Source organism: Manacus candei, unplaced genomic scaffold (genome assembly GCF_025592945.1).
Source record: "Manacus candei isolate 608988 ecotype Guabito, Panama unplaced genomic scaffold, ASM2559294v1 h1tg000049l, whole genome shotgun sequence".
Taxonomy (NCBI): Eukaryota; Metazoa; Chordata; class Aves; order Passeriformes; family Pipridae; genus Manacus; species Manacus candei.
The window spans coordinates 2,969,793-2,993,173 of NW_026138097.1; the positions used below are offsets into that span (position 1 = coordinate 2,969,793).

General features: G+C 34.3%; 1 protein-coding gene across 9 annotated transcripts in view; it reads right to left on the minus strand.

The window, feature by feature from the left end:
• Positions 1-23,381, minus strand: part of LRRFIP2 (LRR binding FLII interacting protein 2) — a 61,675-nt gene that overhangs the window by 14,905 nt on the left and 23,389 nt on the right. For 3 of the 9 annotated variants that reach the window (XM_051798741.1, XM_051798739.1, XM_051798743.1), the window contains exons 3-6: positions 22,350-22,436; positions 5,532-5,576; positions 4,782-4,895; positions 4,281-4,352 (exon numbers count right to left, since the gene is read on the minus strand). In XM_051798741.1, coding sequence (XP_051654701.1) covers positions 4,281-4,352; positions 4,782-4,895; positions 5,532-5,576; positions 22,350-22,436 — 318 coding nt within the window. Of the gene's footprint in view, positions 1-4,280; positions 4,353-4,781; positions 4,896-5,531; positions 5,577-7,817; positions 7,926-10,680; positions 10,735-12,004; positions 12,053-12,225; positions 12,274-12,964; positions 13,040-16,578; positions 16,645-17,790; positions 17,845-21,624; positions 21,676-22,349; positions 22,437-23,381 lie in introns of all 9 variants that reach the window. The other 6 variants (XM_051798742.1, XM_051798740.1, XM_051798744.1 and 3 more) reach the window with 4 other exon arrangements.

A 23,381-nucleotide genomic window follows, 5' to 3' on the forward strand; every position in this document is an offset into this window, starting at 1 on the left:
GTATGACTTTAAAAATATAAAATTGATTTTCACAGAGTCCTAATTTTAGAATTGAAAAAGAACCACCGAGCCAATCACTTTACGAAGTACATCTGTGACCTACTACAAATCTCCTATTATTTCATATAATCTGTTCCCTGAAGGTATAAGTAGCACAATCTCCATTTTTAATTATTTGTATTATGACAGTAGAAATACTAGCACAGGAAGGGCATGAAGCTTGGGTTTTCCAGAAAACAGAGTACTAGGACTAAGATATTAAGGGAGAAGGTAGTAACAACCTAAGTTTCTTAAGTAAACACTGAAGAGTGCTATCTCTTATACAGTAAAGTTATCCAAACATTTTTGTTGCAGAATTATATTCATGTCTTCTTTTAGAAATACCAAGTCACGGTTCAATATTCTGCTTAAGAAATGCAAAAAAACCCCTATCCCTAAACCCTATTCCATGTTGTAAATCTCCATTTTGACAAAGCTGTCCTGTAGGTATGTATTTTACCTTTTATAATTTTATCATAATCACAGGTATTTTATTCCTTTCTATTTCATTCACTGAATTCCAGAATTTTCTGCTGGAGAAATACAGTTTTTCAGAAACTCCAGAAACAGTAACTTAAGATATATCTAGACAGACCACAGATCAGAAGAGACAAAACAGTTTAAGTTGTGAAAAATACAAGTAAGGTACCATTATCATCTGGGAAGCAATAAATAGCAAACAGCAAAGATGAGTCAGGATAAAAGGAAAAAAAGAAAATAATATACGTAAATGCATTTCAAGTAATTCTTAAGATTAAACCCAGAGAAAACATTTTTTGTGGTGCTGTAAGTGTGACCAGTTATGTAAAGACTGGCAAAAATATTGCTAGAGACAGCAAACCTTCCAAAGACTTTAAAGAATAATCCACTTTAGAGGAAAAAGAGAAAAATACTAGGATTATAATGAATGCTATAGTAATTTTATGGGGAGACATGAAATTTAACAAAAAAATACAACTAGGAAAAAAAATCTGATTTGATTGTTTCTGTGAATGTGGTAATTGGGGTCACGTAGTATCTTAGGTTGGCAAAGATCTCTGAATGCCATCTGGTCCAATCTCCTAACTAAACAGGGCCAACCAAGATCACGCTGCTCACACCTCATCTCCAGTTCATTTTAAGTATCTTCAGGGATCTAGACCACAGAATCTTGTTGGGTGACCTGTGCCAGGGTTTCCTTCCTCGTGTAAAGTCTTTTTCTTGAGCTCTAATTGGAATTTCTGCTCTTAACAATGCAACTTTTGTCTGTTGCATATTTCCCTTAAAAAGGTGTCTGCCCTGTATTCTCTACAGCCTCCTGTAAGATACACTGAAAATGACTGGCATGCATCTGTATACTGCCAACCAACCCTCCAAAGGTCAAAGGCCATTGTCTCAGCCTCTTACTGTATGCCACATGCTCCAGGACTCCAGCCTTAAAGAGAAGATTAGGTTGGGGCTTAAAACATGGGACTAAAATGTCAGTAATCAATAAATAAATTTGGGGGAGGAGAGGGTGTGGAATCTGCAGTTATGGAAGAGGAATAAATTGATTTGGAGACTAATAAGTGAAAACTGCTTCTGAGAGAGAAACTAAGCTATGTCTAAGAGTCTCTGATGGGTTAAAAAAAAGTGGAACATTGCAAAGACTTCTTTGGAATTGTTTCTTCTTTTCAAGTTAAGTATTAGACATGCTCCCCGTGGTTCAAGAATTCCACATAATTTCAGAAGTCTTCCAGTTTGATGAAAAATAATATGGATTTTAAATAATTTCTGAAACACTTTAAGGAGGCAGTGGGACTTCTAAGGATGAAGCAGTGGGAACAGGCCAGAATGAAAATGGATAAGGCTCTGCATATAACCTAAGGCTATGAAGAAATACCACCCACAATTCTATCAGTAAAGTCAAAAGACTATAAAAATTAGCCTGTTTGGCTAGAACAAGATCATTCAATGCAACAGACATCAAGAGAGTGCACTGTTAACAGCATAAAAGAAAAATTTTGAGGAAGGAAAAAGGATTCCTTTCTAGTTGATGCAAAGAAATATAGAAAAGACCAACAAAACTGAATGAAACTGAGACATGAAAAGATTTGAAGACCTAACTAAATCAGAACTACCCACAATAGAGTTTATTCTGTTGACATCCAGCATATTTGTAGGTAAAGCTCACACTTTTAGTAGCATGACGGATGGGCAACCAGAGAGATCAGAAGGTAGTGTGATTAAAAATACCTGTTACTCAACCACTGAAAACAATCCCCTTAAAAGCAGTGTAAATGGAGGTATGGTAGTACCTCTTCTAAAATACACAAGACAAAACTGCTGAAGCACAAGTTGAGGAAAAGGCAATACCTTCCTAATTAAAAAGAAGGGTTCCTGAAAGAATCTCTATAGAATGCAAATTAACTTAGGAACACATTATTTAGTATTAGCAACAGCATAAAACGCAATTCAATTCTGAAAGCCAAGTTTAGATGAAGATCTTACTGTTTATTGCACATTGTGCTCTTTGGTAACTGTAATGGATTACAATAAATAACAACGCATTAGCAATGCTTCAGAACAGTAGTCATGAGATGCTAGCAAACATGCAAAAGCACGAGAGTTAGATCCACTCCGAAAATATGAAGCAATCTCACATTACATTCAATCATAGTTATGTCTAATAATCTTGTAATCTATTGTGCTTTGAAGTATTTTTAACATTTATATGGTAATATAATTAAAATAAAACATACTTCATCTGAGCATATGGCTATCAGATTCAAAGTTACTTATCCTCTAGAGAGGTAATAATTTTTGCTACACTGAACAGCTCAAATTACATATTTTCTCTTTACAACACCATCTAATACACTGTTTAATCAAAGAAATTCAAGGAAGCTGCTAAATACTGTTATATGCTCTATTACAAGAAGCATCCATTAAATTTAGTCTATATGCGGATATAAAACAAATATGGAAAGATCTCTTTACTTTTATGTGAAACCATTCACAATTAGATAACGGGAAAGAGAACAGAACAAATATCCTGAAGGAGATTTTTAAGCCACATCATTTGCTGTATTCAGTTTCCTTCAACACAGAGCAGGTGAAAATAATCATACTTTAATTTAGCTACACTGTTAACTGTGTGAAAACTCAAAAAAGAAAAGCATACACACTAGTATGAACGAGTCAAAATACAGATAAATCTCATGTGGGGGACTACACTTAGTGCAGGTAGCTTGGTGTGTGGCTGCAGTGCAAGCTGGAGGTTGTGTCCTGCATGAGGGAAAGAGTTGGACCTCCCAGCAACGAGCACAACAAAGGGCATAGGCACCTGTGGCATCAGCACAGGCATAGACTGCGACAGCTGCCCAGGGATTGCTTGGTTCAGGGTCCCTCCTCGGAGGCACCCAGCTAGAGCTGGTTTTGTGTTGCTGCACCATGATAAAACTACTTAAAGGAACTAGACATCTGGGACTCTGCTATTGGAAACCCGGGGCTGAGCTGGTAAGGAAACCCTGTCTGACAGTGCCAGTGGTGTGTGAGGGGAGTCAGTGGAGCCACCCGCTGTGAAGGGGCTTCGGTCCCACCAGGGAAAGTCTCAGGTGATGGGAGTGTGATTGCCAGAGTGGCACCTGGATGGTCAGACAGGAAACTTTCCTTAACATTCGTTAACCTAATGTTGAAAAAATCAACCTACTATTTAGACAAGCATAATGGCAACACAAAACCATGAATATAAAAAAAATATATTTCTTAATGGCAAAAGATTAAAACAAAATTAATCTTCTCCTGCAAGCAATACGCCTGCCCAAATTGATTTCAGCACATATGTCAAAATTATTACTTGGGCTTTGCTTTATAAGACATAGTATTTTCTGAAACTTGGAATACTAATTCTTATGTTCTTTGCCATAACTATCTCCCATTTTTTTGTTCTCCATTCAATACCCAGTCATTATTTAGAACAACTATTTATTTGCTAAGAAAACTCTAAAAAATACAAATTGAACCTCTCAATCTTACCAGGAAATACCCATATACAAATAAACATTAAAGTTTAATACTCTTTTAACATTAATCAAATAATGAACATATACCACCTCGTGTACATTTTAAACTGATGCTATATATGCATTAAAAGTTAGATACATGCTTTAAGGAAATTTAAAAATTTGTTAGTAAAGCCACTATATGTTAGCAAAACCAGTGATAACTCCACTACCCAAAAACACCCATACAGAATGCATGCCTGGGAGGAGCCCTGATACCTTTAGTTCTTTAAGTCCCTGCATGTATCTCCCTTCTACATCGTGTATCTGGTCCTTAAGATCATAGATATCCTGCAGGACATAGGAACGAACCATTGCATAAGAAGTATGGGGAAATAATTAATAGTCAAAAAAGCATTAAAAGGTTTAACATGCACTTCTGTCAAATAACAAAGCCTGCAATAATTCCCAGAAATTATAATTAATTTACAACAACTTCATGAAAATTAAGATTTTGTTTATATCCCCGAATCCAAGACATCTCGAATAGGACAGAACTGTTTCAAATTTGACATAAACATAGTTTTATCTTAATATAAGCTAAACTGTTAGCACCATAAAGACTTATGAACACAACAAATAAAATTACCAAGATAAAGAAATCCCTCATGATTGAAAATTATATCTTCATAACTTTTTATTATTACAGAAGTTCTGTATTAAAAAAAAAAAATCCTGCTATTTAAAACTACCTCCAAATTATCTGAAAATGCAATTTACCCGTAATTCACTGAGGGAGGCATCAGGATCCACCAAAATGCTTGCATCTCCACTTCCTCTTCTAGACGAGCTGCCACTCAGAGGAGTTGCACTTATTGAATTGCGAGATGAGGGCTTAAAAAGGAAAAAAACATTGCATCAGTAATCATATGGTTGTAGCTGGTACTATTGCCATTACTCTTTATAAATTTCTTCACACTCATGGAACAGTTTTCTCTCTTGTTTTTCTAAACATTAGTTTATAGACACTGTTTTCCATAATTATTTTCCAACACTTGTGTTTCTTCTTGGTGAAATGCTGATTTCTCTTTGATGACTTACTAGTTTATCAGAACATTAGAATTTTGAGTCATCTGTCCAGAAGACACTCATAAGGTGGCTGTTAGTTACTGTGGAAGTTTATAATATTAGTAAACATTATAATTTCTGTCATCAAGGATTCAAAAGGAATCTAGCATATGGATTTTTATAGCCTCAGCCTCTTAAAACTTTGCCTTTCCTAATAAATATCTCTAACACAAAAATAAATTGTATAGAAAATTATTACTGGCTGTAAGTAAACTAAACAACAAAATTTTTTCCTCAGGAAATAAAAGACACAAAGCATTAATTTTGAGAGATAAAAAAAATCTGTCTAAAAATATCTCTGCTAAAAAATACACAGCATTTATACTTTTTGAACTATTTTAAAAATTATAAACTTGTGGGTGAACAATGACTTTAAATAATTTTTAAATTAAGATCTCTTACCCTTGAAAATATTTCTGAATGTGATTTTTCACTCTTTTCTTCCAGCTGAAAGAGAATAGAGACTGTGATTACCTTTTGCTATGAGGGACTACTGAATCAGCATCTTTTGTTCAAAGACACAGAGAAATATTTAAAACCAAAAAACTAAACAATTCCAGATGTTAGCATAGATCAAGACAGGAAAAACAATATTAACTGCAAAATAAATTAATGCTTGTAAAGAAAAAAACAGAAGCTCCTTTTTAAAAGTTTTTAAAAAGTCATTACTGGTACTGACCAAAAACCATGTTTAAATTTCAACCGAGTAGTGACTATGACACTTGGTGACAGAACAAACACAAAGCTTCATGCAAGTACACTTCAGGCAGTCAGTGACAGCAGTGTGAATGTCCTAGTTAACAGAAAACAAATTTGTTCTTTCCATCTCTTTGGTAAAACCTGCAATTGCATCAGGACAAAACTGAATCAGGTGAAAGCCCATAACTAAAGTGTACTAATTAACAGCAACCTACAAAATAATTTCAATTAATATTTTATGTATTGAAGCCGAAGCAAAAGAACTACAACACCCCCTTCTTATTCAGGAAACTCTGCTATCGCAAAATTATATTGTAGATTTCCACATTTTCTACATTTCTATGAATCAAAATAGGTGGAATTACACATGTTTCCATATTTTCAAAACAAGTATTTAGTATGGTATCTGAAACATCTTGCTTCTCTGAGAACACTTAGGCCAGGGACAAGAGATTTTGAAGTCCATTGCAATCCCAGCAGAAACAAATGCTACTTTATAAGACCTTTCTTTTTCCTTCTGTTGTGGTTTCTATAGAAGCAACATTGCTTTTTGAGGACAAATTCACCATCTCCAATGATGTACTGAAATCGTAAATTGCAAAATTTGTCACCACTGAGATGATAAAATGATGTGAAGAATCCAATTGATCTGAAGTATACGTTTAGACTAATCTAAATAAATATCTAAATCTGGAATCCAATAACACATAATGATGATGATAAAAGCAACTGAGAAGGTAGCATAAATACCTGTCTCAGCCTCCACATTTTCTTTCAGCAGAGCACTAATTTCATAAAATCAACTTTATTACGGAAAAAAACCCTAAAGTTTAAGCTAGAGAAACGATCCATCTTTGAGGACGTACAGATGACAAATAATGTGCATTATTACAATACAAGTTAGATAGCACTGTAACAGTATTAAAATATCATCTAAATGCAAAGTCACAGAAAGAGTTGTTGCAGGAGTACTCCAGCTGTCAGCCTCCCATTCAAAGCAGAATCCAAGTCAGCTTTGGCTTTAATCTAGCTAATTCTCACCAGTCTTGTTGTAACCCACCAGAGTGCAACACTAACCTAATTGTGGAGCTTCTTGCAGTGTCTAGTCCAAACCGACAAACTGCAGTGTAAGGCTGCTGGCCCTTGTTTCACTGCTTGGCAAGGGTATGAAGACTTTGGCTCTCACCTAAGCAAGCACTTGCATGCTGCTGATCACCACACAGCATTCCATCTGCTCAACTAAATAAGCACAGTATTCGCAACCTCTCTGCCTAGTGCATGGGCTAACTCTGACCATTATTTCAAAAGACAAAAGAACAGAAATTTCCTTTTTTCCCCACACTATTAAAGAGAAAAGTTTTGACTGCAAGTAACAAGAACTTTTAGAACTTACAGCAGCAAGAAAGAGAAGGCAGCTAGGTTTGGTACAAACAATGTTCAGGCTAAGGCATGCACAGGAAAACCATCACGATAATTTTCCTGTAACATGATCTATTGACTTGGGATGGAGTACAAGTGCATAGCCAACAAGGAGTGCTTCAGTAATGGATCCTGACAAGATCTCATATTGGATGAATGAACACTGTGGGAACAGTTTTAAGTACTTTTGTCACTCAAACAAGTAATAATATTCCAAAAGTAAACAACTCCCCCCCCCCCAGCACTGTTAATTTTCATAAGAAAAAACCCGAACACTTTATATTTTAAGAAATTCTTGAGCTTATCACACACAGAAGAAAATGTGAAGTGTTACATTTGTCGCATGCTTCTAGCAACAAGCAACATCTCCTTTAAAGTAGCATGCTTTTAAAAAATTCACTCAAGACATTTTCATACAAAAAACAGGCCCAACCCCTCAATAAACCTATTTTCAATGAAGTAACTCTGAATGCTTTTACAGTATCTACTCTTTCAGAGTATGAAAAAAAAAATCCATAGTCAGTAAGTTTGCTGCATTCCCCACAGTGTAACAACAAGCATTACACTCACATTATTCAGGCCTTGGCCATCATCTGTATCAGAAACAATGCTTCCCCTGCGGTTGGAACGACTAAAATAGTCAGCAGCAGTTTCACTTTGATCAGAAAAATCAGAGGACTTTAAAAGATAAGCAGAAGGGTGAAGACAACTGAAGACGACACCATAGAATGAACCAAAAAAAAACCCAAATAGGAAGTCCTAACTTAAATCTTTGTTATTGCAATTTATTCTTGCTTTTCTAACAGTTTAACATCTGTAGAATTTTAATTATTCTTCAAGATTTTTGCTATTTTAAATGAATAAAAAGTGTGCCACATTGATATATTTTATTTGTGCCATATTGATATATTTAGCATAGGCATTGTTTTTAAGCACTCTTCACGTTTGTTATTCTTAATAGTTCACCGAATCTAAAACTAGAAACAATGACCACTTATTATTGCATTATTTTTCTCAATTAGAGTAATAAAAAAAAATACAATCAGGTACAAAAGGGTTTAGTACTAATTTAGGGTCAAACACAAATACAAAAATTACCTTTTAAAAAAGTTTGCAGATCATAAAGACAGATAATACAATCAGAAGTTTATAAATAAAAATTCTTATTTTTCTCTACAGATACTGTCTTTTTTTCAAATCAACACAAACCCAACAGTGCTAGTTGAATATGAATATGATCTGGGCTTCCTCTCATTCATAATTTTAAGACATATTACATTAGAAGACAAGCTTATTCCCCAAAGATGAATATCAGACAGGTACCTAAAAAGGTGAGGAAAAAAATGCCAATGCTACACATCACTTGCTAAAAAGGGCAAAATATATCTAATCACATTACGATAATTACAACTGCCATGGGAATTCAAGTGAATTATTCAACTGAGAAACATTACGCACATTAAACACAGTATTTAATGAGAAGAGTAGGTTTATCATAAGTGTATTGATAATATTCTTCTTCAAAAGACAGAAAGTTACAGTGAACATTATACTTAGTTTTAAAAGTGATTATAAGAGAGAAAAATCTTTATATGAACAGTTTGAAAATATACTGTCCTTATCCAATTCTCACTGTTGAAAAAATTATTTCTTTGTACTTGATGTACATGTAGCCTCATTCCAATTAAAAGACAGTGAGGTGTCTTCTATGCAAATGTATATAGATATTACACGTATAACAGGTATACATAAAACAGTTTGCTGATGAACCCCTGGCTCCTTATGTAAGTTTAGGGCTACAGAATTTGTATTTGTTGCCACTGCTGTTATGTTCTATTTCTCTGGCAATGAACTTTCAGCTGTAACTACATCTACACTTAAAATAATATCTTTATTTTTTAAAATGTAACAAAGTAGATAAATTTTCATAGTTGGAAATTTGGCTAAACTTTCTTATTTCACTTTCATTTCACAAAGTATAAATGTGCTGAACAGAATTCTTCATATATGTATTATAATTACAGCAAAAGAACAACAATTCGGGCTACAATATATAACAACACTGTGCTATTTCATTCAAAATTCACTTATCTGTCCTGTTAAAAAGTTTGTATATCTGACAAACCTTGCTGTTCCTCCTTCTACACCTTTTGTACTTCTAATATTCTTCTCAATCAGTTTATCAAAACCGATACATTCTAAGATGGAGTTTCTCACCAGTGCTTTCTGTTTCTATCTTCTCTGCTGCTTGCTCTTTTGACTCCCAAAGAGCACTAAGCTGACTCCAAACGCATTATCCAGAGTGCAACCAAAATACAAACCACAGAAATAGCAGAAAGTGAATGTGTAATTATTCCTAAGATTTTTACCTCATCTGCTTTGCAAGATTATTTCATTAAACAAATACTGTGAACTCTATTAAGCATTCACTTGTATGAGTGAATGGTACCTTGGCATTATTGGTATAACACATGCATACTGAGATCTGATTATATATATTCCTATATATCTATAAAGTATGTACTTTAAAAAATGAATCTCAGTGTTAAGAAAAACTAAGGAGACTAGTAGTATTTTCTCAGTTCAAGAGACTACAAATGGATGTTAATACCTCTTAGGTTTTGGAACTTCATAAAGCAACAGCAAAAAATACCTTTTTCCTTTACCCTCAAAAATTCACTCTGACATCTGTCGCAGCTAAAAACATTCATTTCTGAAAAGTCTGGTTTTATTTTTTTAGTATCTGTAACACTGTTAATATGTGAAAGATTAAAAAAGGACTGAACATTTCAATTTAGCCCAGACCAGAACGCTGATTCTACTTTTTATTCTGGATAGCATGACAAATGAGCAGCTGCACCAATGAAACTAAGACAGTTGTTCTGTGGCAGAAGCAAAGTAAAACTATTTAAAATCACTTTGCAGCACAATGCCCCAACTTTGGAAGGACACTTGTAATACAATAAAGATCCGGAAATTAATTTCTCTCAATTTTGAATCCCGGTCACCATAAAAATGAGCAAGCTACTTCTTACTGCATAATATAACAAAGTTTGCATTAGTCCTCTTCCCCAAGAGACTTTTCCACATGTATTGAAGTAAGTTTCATGTGCTTGCCCCAACTATGACATAGGGTGGCACCCCGACAATGTACTATACTTCAGTTACCAGTTGCTTCCAATTATATAGATTACAAACATTTAAAAGATGTTTAAAATACCAAATTCCTTCTTCCTTTTACAGCTTACAGTCCTACTGCTAAAACTTTACATCTTGCTAAAAATCACACCTCTGTCTGACAAATTTAATTTCTTTGATGTGGAATTGAAAAATCAAGTCTGTGCGTTGGTCAGTAAAACAATCCCAGTGTACAGACTCATAACTGTTGGTTAGTATCAAAGCATTCAGCCAATCATGCAAGAGGAACGCTCACCACAGGACTACTTCGGACTGAGCTTGCTCTTGAGGAATAACTGTATTCAGATGGCTAAAGAAAAGTTATGAAGGACATTTTCACAATTTTCATAGATTTTTGTCTACAGAAAACAAAGATAATGAAAGAAACAACCAAAAGCCCATTACACTTAAGAGTGTAAGAACTATATGAGTTCCATCATCACACAATGTGGCCTGAGAAAGAGGGAATGAAATACCATTTATATCCAGTCTCAGAAATTATCATGCCATACTCATACACTGTAATTCTTATGCACTGTCACATAATTCATCTTATCTAATCCAGTTATTATCATACTTTTTGAAAGGATAAACAAATTTTAAAGATTTTCAGCAGCATTTACTATTGCTACTAGGGATATCTATTTTGAAATATAGATCTAAGAACTCCCTTGAAAACTAGTCAAATAGTTTTAAAAAGTCAGATCTTAACTATCTGCATAATAAAACAAAGGAAAGTAAAATACTTAAATTGCAAATTGGTTTTAATGGTTCTGAAGCCTTCGGAAGTTTTAACACACCCTGGGAACTGAAACTATGCTGTACACTTATAAGTTTTATTTTATGCTCACCCATGCAGGTTTTCCTGAAGGAGAGTGTTTAAAGGTGCAAGGCTGAAATCAATTAATGCAGTGGATAATAAAAACAGTTCTGCGTAACACAATTTAAAAAGAAAAAAATTTACAGTTTCATGCTGCTTTGCTCCTCCCTATGAAGAGATCTCTAGCAGCAAATAGAATTACACGTATAATCAAAACTATATGTAATAGCAGTCACTATGGTCTTGTTCTCTCACTGAATCTTCTAATGTTTTCTTGAGAATATGCACAAAGCCAAAAAAAGTAAATTATCTATTTGCAATCAAAATGCAGAACAAGACCTCACTAACTACTTAAAAATATTTCATAAGAATACTTGACGATATTTTACATAGGTTTAGCATGTCTCTAAATGGCAGTATAATTTGGATTTGAACTACTGTGGCAGCAAAAGACAAAGTTTCAGGCATGCATGTCTGAAAGATAACCTTTTGTAGAGCTATCTTAGCTATTCTTATGGCACTTCTAGCTACTTTTTATTTTGTAGAGATGCAGATTGGGTTTTCACGCTATTGCATTTTTGTAGGTTTATTAAATTTAAATAAGGCATCCTATTTAAAGGTATTCAAAGTGTATTTATCACAAATTTCAATAATCTCCTGACAATGGCTTTTCCTATTCAAATGTTTAACTTCTTCAAATACTTTTTTAATATTATACATGCGGTTGTTATTTAGTATGCTTGGATTAACTATTACTAACCCTAGTGTTCTTCAACATCATTGCTGCATTCAGAAACATTATGCTTCTCTGTAAAAAGAACAGTAACACAGCAACTACTAAAATACTTTAAAAACTGATACTTCTTAACAAACCAATGCTTAAAGAAGGAGATACCTATGAAGAAAAGTGTGATTTTATATTTCTGTGGGCCATTAAAACATATAAAGAAAAGTGAAATATGATTTTTACATTGTACTAACCCTGTAACTCCTAGCTGGTGCCACTGGATAACTGTACAGAGCAGACGACTATAGCATGAAGAATAGAAAAAGTAAGAAACACTTTTCCTGTGTACATAATTTTTTTTAATCTATTACTCTATATTCCCTAAAAGTTCTAAAGATTTAAATACTAAATTTTATATCTATAATAGACAGGAATTTTAAGAAAAGTGTGGAAAAAACCTCCAAGAAAACTAGTTATCTTTGAAATCAAACTAAAATATTAATTAAAGCAAACTAGTATACTTAGAAGATTTGTGGAAGAGAATGATAAGAAATTAAGTAGTTTTCAAATGACATGTCAATTTCTTCTAACTACTTATTTAAACCTGACCATGACAGTAGCTGCAGGTACTGGAAGATACTACTCGTCTCATGACAGAGCATTGCTTTATCATTTATATTACCGTGAAAAAAAAGTAGTACAATGCTGCTTAACATTAAAGACTCTTTTTTGTTGTTTTTAAAAGATAGAAATTGGAAACAGCACCTGTCACAGCTGCTGGTTGTTTTTCATATATCATACAGCAATCATGAAACAGCAGTTATTTGAAATTTAAAATGCCACATATGCAAAACACAACAGTAACTACTATTGAATGTAATAATTTGAAATGTCATAGAGGGAAAAAGAAAAGTTTGCATCATATAGCATAAGTAAGTAAACCCAAATACACATATTTTATATAAATAATGAAATTAATATAAGGAGACAGACCCGAACATGGTAGGAAGGAACTGGTTTACTATATCCAAGGCTGCTATAATTTCTTTGATCATAGTAAATTCCACTCTGAGGGTGAGGAGGGAAAGAAGAGAGAAAACAAAGGTTGCATCTGCAGATCTTGTAAATAAAAGTTCTATCTTAACATTGCCTAAGTGTTCCCAAGCTTAGAACTTATACAGAATGCTGTAGAGTTTTGCCTATTGGTGACTCAAAACTTATATAAGCATAAAATCCCCAAAACTACTACGTACTCTCTATATCAGCATTATTTATATTTTAATGCCATGCTTAACCAAAATAATAAATAATTTTGCGACTTTTTCCTCCTTAATAAATAAGAAAACTCCAAAAGTTTGACAAGTGCAGCATGAAATACATAACTGACAAAACTTGCTAATAATTAGTACAATTATTTACTTGATCTTTTTTCCATTAGATACCATCATAAATCAAAGCATTTTGGGGAGAGAGGACAGAAATCCCTAATAATTTAATAGGGGCTGAATGTTTACGTGAGCAGTGTTAGCTTGTAACCTACCACTGTTCTTTACACACATATTGAAGTGTGAATACTGAAAGTCTGGCTCATTTCTGTTGGGTTTTGATACTTTCTACTCAAATTGCGTATTTATGCAAATGTCAGGCAAAAAATTTATATACACATACAAAAAAGAAAAACCAGACAGATGAAGAGATGGCAAAAAGTAGTGCCTGCAGAATGCAGTACTTCATATCTCAATAGGCAACAGGAAGCAGAAATATTCATAGTATTTATTTAGGAACTGAGGGAAGAGGAAAATAGCACCTCAAAAGTGCAGGAAAAATGCTGTAATACAATAAAGGCAAGTAAATACAAAAATTACTTCAGTCTTGTCTTAACTCAAGTGTCCACTGCTGCTCTGACTTCCCAAACCCCTGATGCAACCACTAATTCATCAGCACCAAAAACCCTCTGAAAAAAGACATGCAAAATATTTAATTTATTGACACTATATTCACATGTTGTACACTAAACTGTCCAGAATAGTTTCTGCAAGATCCCAGTAATCCACATGCCTTTCTCAATAAGTCACTGGGTTAATGTCAAGGTCTACGGCAAATTCAATCTGCTTTACATGTATATTTAAAATATTTCTAACTATCTGATAGGGGACAAAGTGTAATAATAGAAAATATATATCTATCCTGACTGAATACACTTTGATCTCGAGAAGTGGCACTTTTAAACAGTTCCAAGAGACTTCCCCAGACCTCCAGCAGATTGAGATTTCTATTTAGATGATTTCATTGATGCTATTGCACTGATCCAAACACACTGGAGGTCAGAATCTGATAAATACTAGAGATTTCTTTTTTCCTAAAAAAATGTATGCAAATGTCAGTAAGCTAATTAATTTATCCATAACTGTATCAGTATATAACTCTACATACTTTGTATATTTGTAATGAATACTATATAGAAAAGTAACCAAAAAATCTTTATGGGAATAAGCTTTCTTCTTTGAATTATGAGATTCACTGTAAACATGACTCTAAGAATAAAAATTACAAAATTAATACCGCTATATACCAGTATCTTCAGTCTTAAAATATAAAGAAGCCGAACATAAGGATTTAAGGCTTTTTCACCTAACATCAGAAACACCACAGAAATTCTAACTACATGACTAGAAAAACAGCCAATGCTTTTATCACTGTGTTAAAAAGATCTGATAAGTCGAACTATAACCAATCTTATTCTGATTAACACAGACTTGACTTAAGCTAGTGCTCACATTTCACAAAAAGAATTAAAACCAATATACAAACTAAAAAAGCTTAGTAATACAGACTATTTTAAGCACTATATTGTGCTTGCCTAGCTGTAGCTAATTCAGATAGCAGGGTGTTTAAAGAAATAACAGCTTTTTAAGTTCCTTACATATCGCTTTTAGTGGTACTTGATAGCTGTCTTTTCCTAAGAAGATGCACAAATCTTATGTGGCATAATACCACTAAGAACATGATGCACTCTACTATCTCTTCATAAAAATCTGAAAGAATTTTTTAAAGTAAAGGTATACAAACCAACTGCTTTTTCTCAGGACTGTTTTTCTATTTGATTAAGTAAAGTTTCTAAATGGAAATGGAGAATGCAAATAGATCCATACAGACACTTTTTTTCTTTTAAAGAATGTTCTCCAAGTCTAACCTGTGTGTCACTTCACTACTAAGTGTAGAAATAACAAATAAATACTAAAAAATGCCTACTGTAAGACAGCTGCCTTTTTAACCTGAAAAAGTTTATACATGCATTCTACAGAAAGTGTTAGAATCATGAAACTGTTCTAGGTCTGAAAGTGTGACAGTAAAAGTTTACATACTTTTTAAAATCAGTGATTCAAAGTTGCTAGTTAGTGTCATTACACCTTAAAAACAAAGCACAAAAGCAGTCTTCACTCAAAGACATGCAAAGTGTTAACATACAGGGACCAAGTATCTTGCAGATCTATCCTTAGCACTGTCATACTAAAGTAAAAGAAAATGAAACTAAAATCAAAATCATGATGCTAAAAAAATATGAAAATGTATACATGAAGGAATGCCATTTAGCCAATCTGAAGTGCATTCTGAGGCTGGAACACTTAATAAAAACTAATTTTTTCCCCAACAGTATCCCAATTTACGAAAAGTGAGATAATTTTGGACAGCTATCTGAAAATTTCTTCTAGATATCAAATTAACACAAAAAATTCCATGGGTTTATATTTTATATCTGTTTATAAGTTATTTTAGGCCAGATTTAGTTACCATTATTTCATACTGTTTTCATATTATCTCAATAGTTACAATATACCCAATATTAACAATATATTAAATAAAATTTTAATGTTATAGATGTAATTTAGAGACTATGGTACCTTTTTGTATTGCTAGAAGTATTACCATACAGGACTCATAGGACACTGTACCAGTTTTAACCAACTTAACTGTTTATTTTTTTTAAAACAGTTTTTGTCTTTAATTATTACTTGCCAATAAGCAGCCTTGCTATTGGTAAATGAAGACAGATTACTCAGATAATCATTATCATCCCAACACTTACCTTTTATAACCATTAACAGTTTAACATTAACCATTAACCATTAACAAATGGTTCAGTTGCCTAAACTAGGAATACCATAAAACATACAGAAATACCCATGACTGAAAAAGTAAAATTTCTGTATTCCAGCCTTGACTGTAGTATTAAAATCACAATATAAGAGAGAAAAATGTTTCCTGTAATAACTTTCAGCAACCTATCAAGGTTGATGAACAACCTTTGTCACTTCATTTTACTTCTCTTTTGGGGATATTAGGAGAGAGAGACTGAAGAGATAAATTCTCTTCATACTTGTAAGTGTTCTGTCTTGAAGATAACTTCACTTAATACTTTCTTTGAGCCCTCAAATTTGCTATCACAAAGTGCTTGATTACAACAATAGTTGCAGCAGTCCCATTAATACCATTTTCTATATGTATGTTTTCACCAAACTACTGCTTTGGTAAGTAGACACAGAAAACATCATAATGTGAACACAACACATTATAAATAAAAAGCATGCTCATTCCAGGTTGCACACCACGAGATTTCTCCTTTTGGAGGTACTTGCTCTGCTCCTGTGAGATGCACTGACATTCAAAGAACTCTTGAGAATGAAATTATAAGAATATATCAATATATGAAATAAACTTAAAAATTTAATTCTAACTTAATCTTTACTGAATGAGACATAATAACCAAGGCAGGCAAAGAAATTCTAGGTAAACCCCCCTAAAATGAGCTCAGTTATCTGCTCAGTTCAAACTCTCTTGTTTGGACAATGGTCAATTACTTAATCTCCATCTTAGCATAGTTAGTATGTCAAACAAGACAAGTGCAGATCTGAGCAAACTTGTACTAGCTCACAAATTTCTAAGTGTAGCGCATAGCATATTTTACATGTTTTTTCTGTTAACCATTTACTGTTTGAAAAGTAGTCAATATTACATGATTTAAATTATTTATTTGGTAAAAACACCTGTGTGACAAATTGCAGAAACACTTAACACCAGGACTTGCGAGATATTACACAGAATTCAATTAATCAAAGACTACATTTAATTGCTGAGACATCTTATTAAGTAACAATCATTATTTTTTAAAGTCACACAGAGAAACAGCTCATTTCACCTTCCAAAATAAACAAAACCAATCCTTTTATTTTAGTAATTTGTCTCTTTCCTGGCCTATATATCTAGATCAATAACAAGCTGATTTCTAGACAAATCTACTAAGACCAGGAAAATGTTTACATAACCTCAATAAAACCATTCTTTAGCACCATATATGACCTCAAGATGATACAGAAAAGGCTATACAATACAGTAAATATTTCTGTTAGCAGTCTTTGGGATACCTTGCATCATTCAGGTAACTTTTTGCCACTGACGAATAATCCCACCTTCTAAAGAAATAAAATCTTGCATCATACCAAACTCTTCTTCAAATTGTATCTTAAGGTACTACTACCTTTTCTTCCACAAATATTACAGAAACACAGTATTACTCAATATGCAAAAAAGACAGAGATTGAAACATATAAAAATAAACTATTTTGTTAACATTGAAGGAAATGAAATACCAGATGAACTTCAACATTGTATGTGACTTAAAATAATGATTAAAACTGCTAATACTCGGGAGACTTAAAGCTCCATCCTCTCCATAAGAAAAGGAAACCCAAACTCAAATTTCTTTTGTTTGGTTTTTGTTGGCCATGATCAAAAAGAAAAAGTATAGTTTGAACACAAACCAAATATGAATGTTGACTGGACTGGTGAGAATACCTGGCCCTCTCTGAGTCTTCCTGAGAAAGAAAAAATGCAGAGTTATATCATAGGGAAGAAAAAAAGAGCCTGACACAGCACTAGGAAGCAAATATGAGCAACATGCTGTTAGCACTTTTAACGCTATGTGTTATTTTGAATAATCCGTGGCAAGGTGGAACTCATTCAAGTCCAAAGAACTGATTTCACCTGCTTTGGGTAAGAATGCCAATAAACTACATTAGGAGATGTAAATAAGGCAGGTTAATACAATTAATAATTAGTGTTCAGTAGTCAGTCTTTCTTATGATTAGTATATTAACGCAGAAAAAAGCACAAGATTTTTTAACTTAAAAAATTAAATAAAAAATAAAAAAAGAGCTTTACAAATTTACATTAGTAAGAAATGTACTACATAACTACTACATTCAGTTTGTGAATATTTTATAAAGTTATTTTAGCCCTAATAGAGATGATTATTCTCAGTTTCCTCATACCTATTTTATATTTTCTTCTCTATTATAGGAACAAAGCTTCTTAAGCAAACCGATCAGTTATAAGTTCTACAACTAGCTCTGCTCTGCAGTGACAGGGAAAATAATAAACCCAAGTTATAAAATCTGAGGGAGGATAACTAGCTAGGGCACCTTAGTATCTTTTATTCTGTTGAAAGACGAGAGAACGCTCATTTTGGCTCACACAAAGGAATATGTGAGAAGCAGCAGGACAAAACCACAACTAGTTTAAAATTAAAACATTGAAATGTTTCACATGCCATTAGCATCTCAAATTGTTATAGTATGTTAAGAATAACTTTAATTTTAAAACTGTCCAATATGAAGGCTATAACAGGGTTCTAAAACCAGAAATCCTTCCTTCAGTTACTCACTTCCTACAGTTTTCAACATGTCACACTATTCTAAAGATTGTAAGCCAGTTATTTTTAGAGTTAAAAGCTTCGCCTCCAGATCATAGATGGGTATCTAAAGACTAAAGCTGGCTTTCATACTGCTTATGGTCACATGGTTATCTTCTACATTACCACTGGATACATTAACTTGTTTAATATTTTTTATGACCATTCAATAGGCCTAGTTAAAATTCTGTAAGAAAATTTCCCAGGGGAGAGGGTAGGTTAATTTCATAATGATATTTTAGTGTTCTTTGTCTGTTTTGAAGTTTAAAAGGAGTATTTATGCTATTTAACTTTTCAACACAATATAGTCAGATCATTGCCAACTGTAAATGTACTTTGTGTCCCTGGTCTAAATGGACAAATACCTGTTAGTAATATCTGCACCTGGCAAGCAGAGAGTTTGCTATTTACATAAGATTCCTCTTAGTTCTTGGGTAACAAGTCTCTTCCTGACATTCAATCAGAAAATAGAAAGCCAGTGTTAAGTGTTCAGCATATTCAGGTCAAAGAATAAAGTATTACAGTACACATTGTAAACAGATAGCTGCTGCTTGTATCTATCAAGCTTGATTTCTAACAATTTAAGTTTGAATTATGCACGTTAACTAATACAGAAATTAGGTCGCCCCGTCCACGAAAGGAGTGCACATCTGTTCAGAAATCTCCTATAGCAGATGTGCCTCTTAGGAGTGCAAAAAGAAGGTGACATTCAGTTGAGTGGCATTAATTTTGACATGAGATTGCTCACAAATGCAATCTGTATTCCACGTTTTGGAAACCCTTGTTCTCAAGCAAAAAAACCTTCAAATGTGCATTCCGCCAAGAAATAAGAGAAATCTATGTTGTTCTTTATAAGTAACATGAGAACTAATATATACACAAATGTCAGTTTGGCAAAGAGACAATAAAAAGTCAGTACAACTTTTGCAAATAAAATTCTAATGACAGTTTTAGGATTTCTCAACAGGGGTGCCAATTAACTCTCATTGTAGTTTTAACTATTTGAAATTATGGGTAATATCAGCATATGTTGCTTAAATCTTGGTGATCACACAGCGAACATTTTCCTAAAAACCAGAAAAACCCTCACATCTCCCATATACCTTTTTAAAAGGCACCTGAAGTTTGTGAAAGGAACTCTCTAAAGAAACATTGCAATAATGTCAGTCTCACTTCAGTGCCTGGTAAAATCATGGAAAAGGTTATTCTGAGAGGTATTGAAAAACACCTGGAGGACAACTCAGTTATCACTCATAGCCAACACAGCTTCATGAGGGGAAAATCCTACTTGTCAAATCTGATTTCCTTCTGTGACAGGGGAACCCACCAAGCTGATCTAGGAAAGACGATAAATGTAATCTTTTTGGTCTTCACTTCTGATATTGTCTCACACAGTATCCTTCTCAACAAAATGTTCAGCATACAGCTGGATAACTGTGTTATGTGACGGGTGAGCAACTGGTTCACAGGTCAGGCACAAAGAGTAATAGTGAATGGGGTAACATCAGACTGGTAAACAGTCACTAGTGGGGTTCTGCTCCATCCTAAGCCCAGTTCTCTTCAACATCTTCATTAACAACCTGGACACAGAACTCAAAGGTACACTAAGTAAGTTTGATGACGACACTAAATTGGGAGCAGCTGTTGATTTCCTCAAGGGCACAGAGGTCCTGCAGAGAGACCTTAACAAATTAAGAGAGATTTAACAAGGGAAAGTGCAGGATCCTGCACCTGCATTGCCAGCTGGTCGAGGGAGGGGATTGTCCTGCTCTGCTCTACACTGGTGCAGCCTCACCTTATACTGTGAGCAGTTTTATGTGCCACGATATAAAAAAGACACTAAGCTATAAGAGAGTGTCCAAAGGAGGGCCACAAGGATGGCGAAGGGTCTGAAGGGGAAGCTGTATGAGGAGTGGCTGAGGTCACTTGGTCTGTTCAGCCTGGAGGAGATTGAGGGGAGACTTCATCACAGTCTTCATCATCCTCAAGAGGGGAAGAGGAGGGACAGGCATGGACCTCTTCTCTGGGGTGACCACTGACAGAACCCAAGGGAATGGTTGAGTCAGGGGAAGTTCAGGTTAGGTATCAAAAAATGTTTTTTCACCCAGAGCGTGGTTGAGCACTGGAAAATGTTTCCCAGGGGAGTGGTCACAGCACCAAGCCTGTTTGAGTTCAAGAAGCATTTGACAATGCTCTCAGGCACATGGTGTGACTCTTAGGGTGACCCGCACAGGAGCTGGACTTGACGATCCTATGAGTCCCTTCCAACTCAGCATATTCAACGATTCTATGATAAATCAGAATAAATTGAGCAGCAGCTTTCTCAGATTGTAACTCTACCTTTATGCCTTCCCTATTAGTTTTAATCTGAATAAGCAGCCAAATGTTTCATCGTTATTAACTGAAAACAAGGGTTTTTCTAATCTCCTATAGTTGATTTTTAAATCCTAAAAGTTGACTTAATCAACTTAATCATCTGTAAAGACACTAGCATTTGCCAAGTTACTCAAAAGAGGAAAAATACAAATGCAAGACCACTAAGGAAAAAGAAAGGTAAAAACTCAAGCTCAAAAAGTTAACTGAAATTAAAACACTTATTGTTAAGCCACTTACCTAACTGAAACTAATCTCATTTCATTTAAAATAGATTAACGACTTTAAGCCAGCACATGGTGGAAACACAAAACATTTCATTTTAAGAAGAAACATGTCATTCCATAGTTTCTCTTTTGCTGCCATAAAGTGCCCTGGATATCCACATCAATATATAGTTTATAAGTAATTGCTTTCAGTAATAAGACACTTCAAAATGACACACAGCAAACCATTAGTTAATTACTTCCTTCAAATCCTACGTTAGTTCTCTGAATGGTGAAAACATGCACAACAGGTGATTTTAGCCTACCATCCATTTCTGAATATGAGCCCATTTTCTATCACATGAATGCTGAGAAAACTACAGAATGTAAAAAGGAAAACAAACAAACCATTTACAATATAAATTAGTCACCACACAAGACTGGATTCCTAAATTGAAAATTCAGAAAAATCTAGTTAAATTGCTACGTAATCTCCAGTATAATACCAGACACCTATAGCAGTTCAAAACCTGAATCTACGGCCTAACAAGAACCATATAAAATTAAGGCAAAAACTGTTTTGCAAATTGTGTTTGTAATTACCACAGAAAAAAACCCCCACAACAACCAAATATCAGCAATCCATTGATTTGAATGTAATAACGAAAAAGAATAAGTTCTCAATCTTCTGCATGCAATGTCAAAACCTGAATTAAATACAATAACCGTGAAATAACCAGACTGCTGAAAACCTAGTTTCTCTAGAGGTTTTTTCTCATGAAATGCAAACTTTTTCTTTAGGAGAAATGTGTGGAGCAACACACAACTGTACATGTAAATATTACCCCAATTTTATTCATTTTTTTAAAAATAAAGATCCTGACAACAAGATTATTTATTGTGAATACTTTAGGTATAATCCAATCCTAATGCTGAAATACTAGCATGCAGCTGAATTACACTAAAAGAAAAAATCTTATGCAAATACAGAAATAAAATATGTTAATAATTTTAGTAAAGATTTGTAAGAATTCCTGACAAGTTACACTACCTCTTTTTGCTGTCGCTCCAGCTCTCTCATACGTATATCTCTTGCTTCTGCTCGAGCTGCTCGTTTGGCTGCAAGTCTGGCTTCTGCCTACAAGCAGATTAAAAATAATGAAAGTTAAAAACATGTTTTTTGAATAATGGTTTAAGTACTCAAATTAATAATCTCTTCACAATTGCACATTAAGATTCTAACATCACAATACAGAGGCAGTAAAGAATTCAGAGTTCTCAGAATGAAATTTCAGAAAGAATATGTACCCTACTTTACGGATATCATTGCTAGTCAAAAGAATTACATGTTGATAAAAGAATCATAGAATGGCTTGGGTTGGAAGGGACCTTAAAGATCATCTAATTCCAACCCCCAGACCAGGTGCCACTAACTAGACCAGGTTGCTCAGAGCCCCATCCAACCTGACCTTGAACACTTCCAGGGATGGGACATACACAACTTCTCTGGGCAACCTGTTCCAGTGCCTCACCACCCTCACAGTAAGAATTTCTTCCTAACATCTGATCTAAATTTACCCTCTTGTAGTTTAAAAACATACATTCTCCTATGTCCTATCACTATCTGCCTGTGTAAAAAGTCACTCTCCCTCTTTTTTATAAACCCCCTTCAGGAAGGCCACAGTGAGGCTTCCCCAAAGCCATCTCTCCTTCACGCTGAACAAACACGGCTCTCTCTGCCCATCTTCATAGGAGAGGTGTTCCAGTCCTCTGAGCATCTTTGTGGCCATCACTGAGTTCTTCTCCCAGTCTTTACTCATGTCTGGGATTGCCCTGACCCAACTGCAGGACCTTGCACTTGGACTCGTTGAACTTCATGAGGTTCCTATGGGCCCACTTCTCTAGTTTGCCCAGGTTCCCCTGGATGGCATCCTTCCATGTGTTGTGCCAAATGCACTACTCAGCTTCATGTCATCTGGAAACTTGCTGAGAATGCACTGGATTTCACTGCCTGTGTCATTGATAAAGACATTAAAGACCCCTAGTACCAAGATAGACAGACCCCTGAGGGACACCACTCATC